Source organism: Lissotriton helveticus, chromosome 7 (assembly GCF_964261635.1).
Source record: "Lissotriton helveticus chromosome 7, aLisHel1.1, whole genome shotgun sequence".
NCBI classification, from domain to species: Eukaryota; Metazoa; Chordata; class Amphibia; order Caudata; family Salamandridae; genus Lissotriton; species Lissotriton helveticus.
Genome location: NC_136068.1, coordinates 361,526,244 through 361,540,056, shown reverse-complemented (window position 1 = coordinate 361,540,056; position 13,813 = coordinate 361,526,244). Strand labels below are relative to the sequence as shown.

At 43.8% G+C, this 13,813-nt stretch overlaps 1 protein-coding gene across 2 annotated transcripts in view; it reads left to right on the top strand.

The window, feature by feature from the left end:
* The window catches only part of ITCH (itchy E3 ubiquitin protein ligase), a 981,537-nt gene that overhangs the window by 548,576 nt on the left and 419,148 nt on the right, over positions 1-13,813 (top strand). For both annotated transcript variants that reach the window (XM_078652175.1, XM_078652176.1), the window contains exon 12: positions 9,859-9,943. In XM_078652175.1, coding sequence (XP_078508301.1) covers positions 9,859-9,943 — 85 coding nt within the window. The remainder of the gene's footprint in view (positions 1-9,858; positions 9,944-13,813) is intronic.

The window sequence follows — 13,813 nt, the reverse complement described above, 5'->3', positions numbered from 1 at the left end:
CTTCGGCAGCTTTGGACACTCTACATTGGCTCCCAATCCACAAGCGCGTACTTTTTAAAATCTTGACCATCACTTACAGAGCCTTTTACCATCACGGCCCACTGTGCCTGCGCAAATATTTAAATCAATACCACCCGTCAAGATCACTTAGGTCCTCTACTGCTAACCTACTCCACGTCCCCAGGTTCAAAAGGTCAACTAGGGGAGGAAATTCTATTTCAGTCATCGGCGCAAAAGCCTGGAATAAACTTCCCTCTTTCCTGCGCCAAGCTACCACTGAACCAACTTTCAGAAAGCTTTTAAAAACATGGATCTATTCCCTGCCAAATGCCGAATGTATGGGACTTATATGATGTGCCCTATAGTCAGGTAGCCTCCTTTCATCTACTACCTGCGGTTTTGTTTTCTGGAATCCAAGCGCCAAGATACTCCTTGGAGTGGTAGCGCGCTATATAAGTACCTCCTCACATCACATCACATCACATTTCCTTCGGAGACTGGCCTTCATTTCTCAACAGAATGCAGCAGTTCTTATGCCAAATGGGGGTGCACAGTTCAAAAAGTAAAGGCCAGTGTAGATGGAAAAGTAATTTCTATATTAGAAAAGATTTCTTTTAAAAGACATTAACTGAAGACAATCCAGCCAACGCGTTACATTCCTAAATAGGGAACTTCCTACAGGGCAAACGAAGTATCATGTGTACAGGGACAAATCAAAGAATGTATCTGCCAAAGTTGATGGAGCTCGTAGTCTAAAAACAGTAGTTGTTCACAAAGAGCGATATACTCCTATTTAGTCCTGTTTGGGATAGAAGGGGATTTCAATCCGTAGCTCAGGCAGAAGAACGGGATCCAACCATAATAAATTGATCCTACCAGTAGAAGTCAATGACCTGAAGGTAACTGTAACGATTACCCAGGCCACTCCAGGGTTAGAAAACGTATCGGGTCAATATGGCGATGATGAGGCACAGCTCAAAATGGAAAATATCTCTTACGGGTTCATCTAGTCATCATTGAGTTATCCAAAGAAGGTGAATTTCCTTAAGACCAAGTGTATTGCATCATGGCCCATAAATATAACAATAAAGTGCGCAGAATTCCTGTCAAATTCCACATCCGGAAAAGTACCGTCTGTCTTCCTCCTAACAATAGAATGCAGCAGTTGTTCAGCCAAGCCTGCATACCTTAAAGCTTCACATTTGGACTTGAAAGGTTAGGTCTGTGATCATACCTGCTCCTCATAGAGGTTATGGATGTTCTCTTAGTGGCGAGACAAATATCTGTCAAAAGTTCCAAATGGGGCCTTGAAACATTCAGTGAACATTGATAGCTTAAGGTGGTCATGATCCTTCAGTTTGCAAACTTGTTTGGGTGAGTAAGACTTAAATATAAACAGTAAAGGGTTAATTGGTGGCCATTTCCGGGTGGACGACCAGCTCTTTGTTGGTAACTTGGGCGCTAAGAAGGGACGGGAGGTTTACAAGCGGACCATCTCTTGGTGGGTCGTCTTATGCATCAAGGCTTGCTACTCTTTGGCGAAAAAGGAGCCTCCTGTTGGGTTGCGCGCCCATTCCACTCGGGTCACGGCGGCTACTACTGCCCTGGGTCGGGGAGTCCCCTTGCAGGACATCTGTCAGGCAGCTACATGGGCCTCGCTGCACACGTTTGCTCGACATTACTGCCTGGACAGCCAAGTCCGGAGAGATGGCTTTTTCGGCCGTTCTGTTCTCCAGGACTTTCTGGTGTGATCTTGGTTCGCAGACCCATCACCGGGGTTGGTATTGCTGGGCTATCTATTCTAAGGTAAGGAATCTAACACTAACCTGTTTCTTTCAGATGCACAAGTTACTTCCATTCGGTAACGATATATCTGTAAGAAACAGTAGTTAGTGTTAGATTCCTTACCGCCTCACCCATCCTCCCCGTTCTGCGAACCGATATCTAGGGTTAAGGACATCCCTTTCAGGGCCCTAGTTTCATGGCACCAGTGTCTTTTACTATCATGGCTCTGCGTTCCTGGCGCGGAAAGCTATGTACAGAACTGACATCAGCGCACAAGGGCGGCGTCTAAGTACTCCGACGTCATCCCGGCGATCACGACGCTGACGACTGATGCGGAGCCGCAGACGACGCCTACCGACGCGCAGGAATCTAACACTAACTACTGTTTCTTACAGATATATCGTTACCGAAGGTAAGTAACTTGTGCTTTAATGCCAATGTGATAGTGGAATCTCAGGGTGGAGGGCTGTACTTCAGAGCTGTCATATTGGACTCTTAATTATCACCTAGACCTCTGCCCCTCCTCCTTTTTAAATGGCTTTGAGTGTGGTTCAGATAAGGAATCTGAAAACAGGCAGGATCTACTAGTAGGAAAAATGAAATATGAAGGCACATTTTCTTTCAGTTTCTCTTTCAGTCTCTCGAGGACATTTGGGGAGTTAGAGTAGTTTTTTATACGTCCACAAGATGGCGTTTTCCATTAGTGATTTCCTCAGCAGGTGTTCCTCTAGCAGGGATTTCTCATGTATTTCCAGTCCCACTGGGTCCTCAGGGCATATCTCACAGGGAAGTATGTGAAGACCTCCGCTTCTACCTTTTGGTACTCGTCTTTAAGGACTTCCCATTCTGACATTTCCCCTTCCTGTCATAGGTCTCCCAGTTTGCTTGTTTCCATCCTATCCCATTTTCAGGCTCCCTGAGTACATCCCACCTCTTCGAAGGCCGCGCTGTCATGGGGTTTGAGGTGTTAGTTTGTTCTCCCATTCAAAGTATCTGTTGACCTCTCACCAGGCATTCCTCAGTGAATCAGTGTGGGCTAGTAGATTTGTTGCCCTGTCTGACATATACAGGGTTGTTGGGTATCCCATTTCTCCCATTGCCTCTTGATCAGCCATTAGGGACGGTTCTTACTGCGGCACGAAGGCCCATTCTTTAATTACCACCAGTTGCGATGCCCAGCAATATCTTCGACAGACCGGTAGCGCTGTGCCTCCATTGTACACCCTTCGCACAAGTTTGGGCAGTCTCGTCATTGAGCATTCATAGCTTTATCCCTTGCCGGAAGCAGGGACGTATTCCCACTTTCTTCAGCACTTTGATCCCATTCTAAGGGATCAAAAGCTTTGGCAGTATCAAGGGACAGGTCTGCCACCTTCTGGCACCCCCTTAGCAAGTAGATGTGGTCATAAAGGCGCCTACGGTTCAGCCTGGTCCCCCTATGTGGCATAAAGCCAGACTGGTCAGGGTACACCAATCTGGAGATATCCTGTTATAAGCGGGTAGCTAATACTTTTGCCAGGATCTTAGTCTCTTCATTGAGTAGTGATACAGGCCTTTTAAGAGCACAGCCATCTTTGTGGTGGCATACGTAGGAATTCTGAGACATGGTTATACCCACTTCCCACAGGAAGTGGTCATATAGGGGGCATAGTGACCCCAATGATCAGCATCCCATTGGCTACTACCCTAAACTCCCCTAGCACCCATAAATTCCATATTTAGTCGAGTCATTGGTACCAGAACAGCAGATCCTGACAATCTACGAAGAAGGCGGACACGAAAAGCCACAGAAGACTGAAGAGAGCACCTGACTTGGCCCTCAGTCCTGCTGTCCTGTCGAACCTGTAAAGACGACTCGTCCTGCAGCTGTATGCCTCCAAAACCTGGGAGGACTGCCTGCCTTCAACAAAGACCAATACCTCTTGAAGAACAGTGGAGCTGTTCCCTGCATCCTGCAGAAACTCCAAAAGAGGAGACTCGAGACCTCCAGACCCGCCTAAACCTGACACTTGAAGCCACCATTACAGCCGTCTTCTCCTGCCAGAGTTGAAGTGGGCCACCGGTGCCAACAAGGTTCCCCAGCCCTCCAGAGCTTGAGTCCATTGTGGTTTCGCCCCTCGTCGACTCCCCAACATCGCCTGCAGCCTTAGCAAGTAGGCCCTTGCGACTACTCCTGGTAAGAAAAACCTGACGCCTATAGACACCTCTGCATCTGTCCCCCCTTGGCCCTGGAGAAGAGGACCCCCGGTGTCCCTACACCCCCAAACATCGCCAGCCTCACACCTGCCCCGTGCACCTGGCCGCCCTCGTGTCACTGGTGGTGTACTGTTGGTGCTGCCGTCGAACTTGCCCACCACTCACCTTAATTCCTGGAGATTAGTCCTGTATGTCAATGTACTGTACCTGTTTGCAGAACTTGTTCTTCCTGCGATAGGATAAAATTGCAGAACTCAGAAACTGCAGTGTCCACTTTTTAAGGTGAAAAGAATTCATATTTGAAAATTTACCTACCTGAATGATTTTTCTCTGATGCCTAAACATATCTTAAAGATATTGGTGTGGATCTGCTTCTTGAGTGGTGTTGTCATTTGTTAATCATTGTGTGTATTTGCAAATTTATTGGGATTGCATAGCAAGACTCTGTCCACACATAAGGCAACCCCTGGACTCTTTACATGGAATATCAACTTATTGATATATCGCATAAAGAGTCCGCTTCCTACGTTGGTGGTGCAGGGATAGGATAGAAGACTCAACACTTGCTCTACCACTTGGTTGATAAGTGATTCCACAGAGGAATCCAAAATTGTCTCTAGTTAAAAACATTTTTTCCAATTTTCAATTTTTCGAAATAGTTTTTAGATGACTGTTTGGACCTTGGTTAAGTCCCTTTGCAAAACTGTTTAGGATTAAAAAGTAGTAAAGTAGTTAGACCTTTAGCAGTACTTAGCATTTTTTTTATAAGTTCTTAAAAGTTCCCAACTACTTTAAAACCACGGCTGTAGAAGGGGCCACCCAGGAACTCAACCTGGTTCCCTATGAGTACCTTAGATTATTTCAATTCAGGGAGAACTGTAAGGCAAGGAAAATTGACATGGGTCCTAAAGCCACAACAGCTTATCTGCAGCACTAGCTGGCAGAAAGTGACAAGGCCCTGGCAAGTAAAAAGTCCCCCCAGGGGAAGATGATGATAAGGACCAAGATGTGGATGAGGTGGACACTGATTCCACCTCTACCTCTTCAGCAAGCAATGCCATTGGCAGCACTCCTAGTAGTGTCCCAGAAAAGATAGACACTGAAGATGCAGATCTTCAGAAACTAGCTAAGAGGATAGCATTAAAGGCTAAACTTATGGCTATAGAAAAGGAAAGAGGTGAGATGGGCCTAGGACATATCTCTGGTGGCTGCAATATTATAAATAGGGAAAATGGCTTTTACCCTAACATCCCCAAAGGGATTGTCCTCAAATACACAGAAGGTGATATTACCAAATGGTTTACAGCCTTTGAGAGGGCTTCTCAACTGAGGGAACTCAAGAAAACGTATTGGGGCTCTCTGCTCTGGGAGCTGTTCTCAGGAAAGTGTAGGGATAGATTCCTGACACTGAATGAGGCAGATGGTGGGTCGTATGACCTCTTGAAGGAAAGCTTTGGATTTACCACTGAGGAATACAGAATCAGGTTCAGGGAGACTCGAAACACCCAGATTCAGTCTAGGTGGCTGGGTGAAAGGTAACATTGTGCATGATTATGATGGGCTTTACAATGTATTGATGAAAGAGCACTTGTTAAGTAATTGTTATCAAGAGGAATTACATCAGTACCTGGTAGAACTAGGTCCACTCTCCTCAAGAGTTGGGGAAGAAGTCAGCCACTGTATCAAAACAAGGGAGACCAAAACTGCCTCTGGTGGGGGTGACCAAAAGGCCCCCCAAAATCTGTTCAGAAGGGTGGGCCCAGAAACTCTACACAGTCTAATGATGGGTACCAGGGTATGAGCTGGGATCCCAAAAAGGCCTGGTATCATGATTGTAGAGCTGCTGGACACTGAATCTGAGACCTTAGCTGTACCAATAAAAAGAATGCCTCTAGTACTCCTGCAATAAACGTAATAGTGAGTCTACAGATGGGATCACATGTGAGCCCTGACCAGGTCAGAGAGCGCACACTGTCAACTCGAGTCCCAGAGGGTAGGTTACCTTAGGTTTTCCAGATATAGACAACAGCCACATATCAATGGGGTTAGAGTTGAAGCACTGAGGGACACTGGTGCTAGTGTCACCATGGTCACTGAGCAACTGGTGTCCACAGAACAATACCCAACTGGTGAGACCTATACAGTCCTCAATGCTGCTAAGGTACATCCCATGGCGATGGTATTCTTAGAATGGGGAAGGGTTACTGGCCACAAGATGGTGGTGGTATCTTCTGCAATTCCTGTACAGTGTCTGCTAGGCAATGATCTGGGTCCTCAGCATGGGCTGAAGGTGAAAGAAAACCCCATGCAGAAACGCTGCGTAGACATAAATGTGTGTGTGTGTGTGTGAGAAACCCAGAGCATAGTGTAGAGCCCAGTGTGGAAAAGGAAGAGTTGGAGCCTGTGTTAATGGACCAACCTTCCAACAGAATTGGCAAGAAGAATGAGGAACCAACTTCTAAACAGATACCAGGTCCTCTCTCCTCAGGGAGTAGACCTGCCAGCCCCATAGGGAACTGAGATTCAGATTCAGTTATATTTGCGTAGTTAATTTCAACCATTGCAATATAAATAATCCTTTAAACTATAAAATTCATCTTTTACAACGTTAAAACTTCGACAATCATCCAATTCCCTTTTGTTGAATTTTATACTGTCATTAAAACAGTTGGCAATTCTCCACATAAAAAAACAATTATTATATTAGAATTAGTTAGCTTGGCAGCAGAACTGAATGCAAAATAAAATTTGAATTCATTAGATTTCTAGCCAGTCAACAAGGTCTGACTGCTGAGCCGTGCGGGGCAGAGTTACTATAGGCGCGAGCTTCATAATTTTAATGTTGGAGAACATTTCTAGCACTCTCTACCTTTTGAAGGAGCCATGCTATATACAAGAGGTTATATCTAAAGTGCATTGACATCAGTTTGCAGAGGGCCCCCTTGCTTTTTCACATTCAACCACCTCGGAGTAAAGTGCAAACGGCCAGAGTTTTGTAGTAATCCTGTAAAATGCACCTGTGATACTACAAGTAAGGCCCTCTGTAGCTGCCCCATGCCCTGATAGCTAGTCCTCACACCCTCCTTTGCATTCTGTGGCCACTAACCGCTTCTCCACGATCCTGAGGAATTTTACCAGCGCTCAGTTCAGTCTTAATTCCATATATTTAAAGCACGCCACAGCGGCCTCTCTGCATGATCTTATTCTTCTCCTATTGAATTCTTTGCGCAGTATATTCTGTCGATCGTCTAGGGTGGCTTTGCAAAGGCACAGCAAATGGATGATAGTTGTGAGAGACCTTTGTAAGAGCTTTCTCATGGGTGATCTGGCCTCCCCTGTATTTTCAGCCAGAGGTAGTAGCCCAAGGCACCCTCCTTTGCTAAGTTAAGGTTTTGGCAGCAACACACAAAAGCTGCCTGCCTACCCAGGGTTTGTTTTACCATACCAAACTCCAACCTGTTCTGTGCAGGGGACGTGTCTTCCGGCATGTGAAAGATGGACTTGTAGATTTTTGAGATTGTGTTGTCTAGCGCAGTGGTGTCCCAGCCCCTCACTGCATCGCTCCTTTAGGCTAATGTTAGAAGTATTTTAGCTTGCAACCTGCAAGATTGGGCAAAGCGAGGAGCCCTTTATCTTTCCGTGCAGCTAGCCCAAGCCGGCTGCGAGTACCTTACCTTTCCTTTTGATTTCCTCTATTTGGGCTACAAACATTCCATTGGAATTAAAGAGAACTCCAAGATATTTGTACACCTTGGTTGACTCTACCTTTTCACCGCCCACGTGCCATTTGTGGTTCGAGTTTGATATTATTTCATGTTTATAGTCCGCCTGTTTCGGTAGGATTATTCCAAGGTTGCATCTAGGAGGTCTTGCAGTCCTACTTTTATCCTGCTTAACAGACGTAACCATTTACATCGAGCAGGTTTGATAGCAGAAGTCCTCCCAGTTTAGGCGCATGGCTGTTAACTCTGTTTAATGAGGAAGGTAAATCGGAAAAGAACAGATTAAAAAGGGTCTGGGCCAACACACAGCCCTGTTTTAATCATTCGTTGTTGGGATGCCCCTTGACAGATGAAAGCCATCTCCTAGTTTTATCCTGATCCATGTGTTAATATGCAGCATTTGCAATGACCTTAATGGACTGACCTGCATATTCCAAGCCGCCAGTTTTGACCGTAGGTTGATGCGGCTTGCCCTGCCAAATGCGGATCTTAGTCTATTAAACAGAGGTGGACAGGCTGTTTGTAGGACATTGCAAAGTCTCTAAGCAGAAAAAGAGCCATGATGTTTGTTATTAATCCGGTTTGTTTAGAGAAGCCAATCTGTTTCAGTGGGATTATGTGGTGTTCCTCGGCCCAAGTCTATAGTTCCTCCATAATGGTTCTTGCAAAGTAGTTTGCGTTGCTGTCAATAAGTGCCACCAAGCAGTATTTCTCAGGCTTGGTTTTGTCTCCCCCCTTGTATATCGGATCGATCACTGAGCTATTCCATGAAGCAGGGACTCTGCCACAGGTTAGGGCAACGTTGAAGACTGGCTCTAGTTTATCTGCTTAGTGGGATGGTTCTTCCTTAAAGATTGCTGGTGCAATCCCATTTCTTTGCGTCCTTTGTATATTTGCTTCTGGATAATCCCCGTGTGAGTTGATAATGCAAATTCTGTTTGATTTTCCAGGTGGAGACGAGATTAGGATCTCAAGATGACAATTGTTGGCCCTGTTGGTGTGGTGTAATTGAACCTGTTGCGCTGTTTGAGCTTGGGAATTGCTTCTCATCCCAGTCTGGCAATTTGCGTCTTTTGTCTCCGGCTGAAATGAGAACTTGGGACACAAACTGAGGCTCCTAATTCAATGCCTTTCCTTGGGATTCTGTTAGGGGTGTGATATTCTGTTTGAGAATGCGATGCCCATTGGGTTAAAATGTGCGGTTAGGAAATGCTACCTTGGGCAGGGGGTTATTGATGGTGTTCACTGTCTGCCCAAAACTGGCCAAGTTCTTTTTCTTGATATCACACAGCCGTTTTGCCCAGAAACCATTATTCTTGACCTCCTAAGCTCCCATTTCCTCTTTTTTTTTTTTATAGTTTCATATAGCGCCAACTAGACCCGAGACATCGGGTATCCGAGTGCTTTACATGAGCACAACAGTTTCGTTACATGAGGACACATTCATTTTGGTTAGGCATGGGGAGATTAAGTGATTTGCCCAGAATCACAGGATGTTGAGCGTTGTTGCCGAGACTCGAACCCGATTCCCCAGCTTTGGTGGGCAACTGCTCTAGCCGTAAGGCTTCATCCTCTCCCCTAGGTCTTTTATTTTGCTTTTCTTAAGTCATGCCAAAGGTTCGGAACGCTCTGGGTTTTCCACATTGCCCTCTAGATTTGGTTTACCCGTTTTGTAGCCTCTCTAATGTAGTGGTTCCTGCTCGGGGCACCATGGTGGGGAACCTTATGCTCATAGCCTTTTCGTCGAGCAGCTGCTGTTGTTGCAAAGACACCAGCGAGTTTGGTTATTAAACGTTCCCAGTTTCCCTGTGGCCACCTACCCATGACTGTGGGAGTTTGGTACCTTTGAAGGGCACACAGACCGGAAGCAGCAGTTTTCATCCTTGTCACGCCCCAGCCACTCTTCTCAGGCCATAATGATTGGCTCTTTGGAGAGCGGGTGCCTGTGACAAAGGGGGTGTTCTTTTGATACTGATGTTTGGTGTGTCGAACTTTAGGTCTGCACAGGGGGCAAATGAGTTTAATCACTTCTACAGAGAGAGGATGTCTTGGACTTAGTTTTCATTATAAGCTTTTAATTGCTTGAAGAGTGTGCATTAGGTTGTAAAATAAATCTGAACGAAAATGGTTACAATTGTTTTTTTATTGTTTATAGAGAAAAGGACCGACAGTAATGGCAGAGTGTATTATGTCAACCATCAGACACGAATTACTCAGTGGGAAGACCCCAGGACGCAAGGGTAAGGATATCATTTCATCTTCACTATTGCATATGTATATTTCACCTCCCAGAAAAAGCACTGCCTTAATACAGGGCCCATCATTCCCCATTAGAACTTCAGATGGAAAAGGCAAACCCAATGATGAAGCAAGCCACCTTGGTTGATAAGATCCAAATAGGAGTCATTAAGAGATCCCAAATGTAGGCATTTCCATCAGGAGGAAGCAATCATGGACTGCTTACTCCTCTGGTTATTCTCTGTTTTGATAATAAGAGCTCCTAAGGTAAAACCAAAACACACGGTACAGAGGAACTTTTCAGTTTTTTTTGGGCCAGTTGGACAGCTTTATGTCAACCCAGCACAACATTGATCATGGGAAGGATACTAGATTCAGAGGCTGTGAAATTCCAGGACCAGTAATCCGTGTGCATCCTGGCCTCTCAAGCAGTTCTTTTAGCTAATAGTAATCTATGTCAGTGTTTACCTTCCTTACTGTGGGAGTGATGTACTGCTGAATGCAACCTGAATCAATTTGGAAAAGACCCAAAGCTCTCAGTAGAAATCTTATTCGTATTTTTTGTAGTCATTGACAGAATAGGTCTCCTTTAGCAGGCTCCAGTGGGATTGGCTTGGCCTGCACACAGATGTGATGTGTACTTTGTGGCACTTCCAAATACCCCTCTGATACTATGGTAAAAATAATTGGCAAAGAAATCTTAAAATGGGACATTCCAGTAAAATTAGGTTGGGAAACGATTTTATTGCAGCACGGGTGAACTTTAGCTATAAGGACTTGTTATTGCACGGCTAGTGTCTTAAGACTGTGGGAGCACCTTGTAACAGCGATATGCATATGACGTACTTCATAGTACTGCCATAGCAAGTCTAGAGCTAAATTGACCTGATTTTTAAGACTTGAGTTTACCCCTTTTCAAAGAGTGAGCTTGCTGAGTGTATCACCTCTGGTCTTAGTTGTTCCACTTAGTTGTTTGGCACTTTAGAATCTCTTTTATGGGTTTTTCATTTAACCAACGTCCTTTAGGCTGCCTGAGGAAAATATAATAATGTCCAATGGAAAATCAAATTGCTAATATTTTGTCCATGGGCGTGAACAAATCCAACCAGGCTACTGAACTCTGCAAAGTGGCAGACCTATTTTCTTTTGCCCCCTCTCCTGTCTGTCCTGGCTGCAGAATCAACTATAGTTACACAAGCTCCATCTACCAGGTCTTTGAGCCAGAAAGAACTCTGATTCACAGTATTTTTCTTCATTTTCTGTTCAGTTGGATTCTTCCTGTTTGGACTGTACCGTCCTTATGGGACAGTAAACTAATTATTTTTATTATGTTACGTTTTTGGACCTATTGGCCCCCTATTGGTGTGAAGGGAAAATAGAAGTTATGCTTTTGGACATGGTTATCCATGACTTCAGTGCCACAGATTCTATCCTGCATCTTTCTTAGGGCAGATTGTCATGCAAAGTTGGGGATTTTGCTTACTTCCTTTGTCACCAGTTCATCCTGCAACACCAAAAATAACCCCACACCCTGGATATTAGGAATTGCCTTCAATTGTTGTGATAGGAATAAAATAATTAGTGTCTCTGACATACTGTTCAGCTCTTATGGTAAATCCCCTCTTGGGAAATGGGTGACCATACCTATTACCCCATTATACTGGTTTTCTGCATTTTAGAATGCTGTGAGTTTGCTATCCTTTTTGGCTGAAGACTGCTGCTACAAACACACTTTAATGACCAAGGTAGTGTATGTCTTTTTCTATTTTAATAATCAAGCCTCCAATTTGGCCACCTTACATGCACTCTGCAAACATTGTGCTTTATATCTCGCCCCACAAGCGTATACTCATTTTGGCCATGCTGCACAGTAAAGCAAATTTGGAAAGGCCTGCTAGCGCCACACTCACTCCCATCCCAACTGTTCTACTTCTCAGTCTTGCATGAGTATAGAGGAAGACTAGGGATTGGACAACCCAGTAATCTCAATTTATATACTTTAGTAACATGTGTAGTAATTAATTCACCCTCCCTCTTTGTGTATGTGTCTCCGCCCTGGTGTACAGACAAAGAGAAATAGACTGAGATGGAGAAGCAGGCACCAGCCAGGGCCATGGTGCACATGCTCCTGACTTCCATTGTGCTCTATAAACTATGGAGGGAAGAGTATTGCGTATTATTGGTTAAAGAGTTACTGTTGTTTGTTGCTAATGCTACCACATTTTCATTGAAAGGTTGTGTTGTCATTTGAGCTTTAAAAGGCGCAGACAATAGAAGCTATCTCAGGTTTCATTGTGCTATTCTTGTGATGATGCTTTGTTAATATGAAAGGCATTGTTATTTTGTAGATTTGGCGATGGCCTTGATTTTAAGATCAGAAGTGATGAACATTTTTTACAGTGATTGCCATTTGTGGTTGCCATTTACTTATTGTTCCATTAAATGACATTTACTAGAGAAAGAATGTGAGAAGAAAACTGCATTTTATTACATGTTCAAATTACAGAAAATAGCCATTGCAAACCATCATGACAATTTGTGTGTACCCTTTAAGTTTGAGATGATATAACTTATGAAGCATTGGGAAAACAAAAATCTTACCAGAGAATTGCTAAGAAAGAGCTGCTTTATCTCTCTGAAAACAAAAGTCTTGGAAGGGAGGTTACCTTATTTGAGAATGAGTTTTGGAATTGACCTCATTGCCAATTTCCAGAAAAGCAAAACAGAAAACATGCAGTTTCAAAATAAGCGATTGTCCTCCTTTTAGATATGTTTCTCCAGTACAGTAAAGTGCTTGCAGAACGAGGAAACTCTGTTTATTTATTTATTTATTCATTTATTTAGTGTTTTATAGAGCGCGAACTTGACCCGTTAGGGTATCAGAGCGCTTTACAAGGGTCATAGAGTTATACAAAGGTTAAGCATCACATAATATTCACACACTGCAGGAATGTTCTCTTAGTGTCTTCCACAGAAAGGTAATTTTCTTTCTCACATGCTGGACTTTTGGACACGATGCGTTGAGGGAAGTTATGGCTGGCAACTTGACATTAGGATACACTTATCACTGTTCATGTAACTGTTGCTGTAATCTAACTACCATTAATGTGTATGTTGAGGTTCTGTCTGAAAGGCTACAAACCTGAAATTAACCTTCCCGTCTATGAGGCCACCATTATGTTGGAACCGTATTGGAGTAGTTTTTTTTTCTTCCTAACAAGCACCTTTAGGTTTGCAGAAATTAGGCTATTTTTTTAGCAATATGAGATCAAGAGGAGATAAGTTGTATTTTTTATAGAAATATAATACTGTTCTGTGCCATCGTCGACAAGAACGAGAACATTTTATTTGCTACAGGATGTTTGTTGCTCCTCTGCTGTGCTTCTGTCCTTTTGATGGTATGAACAGAAGTACTTGAGTCCAGTCTTTCCTGTTGTGGAGATCCTAACAAGGACAACAGCCAAAAATATTAAATGAGAAGAAAAAATAGCATCTTCATCTTCTCTGTCCTGACATTCTATTAATTCCCTGTTTGCACAACGTGTCTGGGAGCAATGGAGTGAATTGGCTTAGTAGGTCATGTTTTACCCAAAGATAAAAAGACAGAGGCTCGCGATGTGTCTTGAGATCACCTTGATAATGCAAAGTTAAGATTTTATTGAATGACCTGAACAATATAATTCAGAAAAGTAGCTGTGCAGAAACCCAACATCATTAATTTGAACATTTAGCTCTTATAATTATTGTTCCATTTGCGTTTGATAGGTCTTTTTGTATTTGTTTAACACACCCCAACTTGCGACCCTACCCCCTCCCCCTTCCTTTCCAATATAAATCCCACATACATGATCTTTTGAGCATTGTCAGAAATG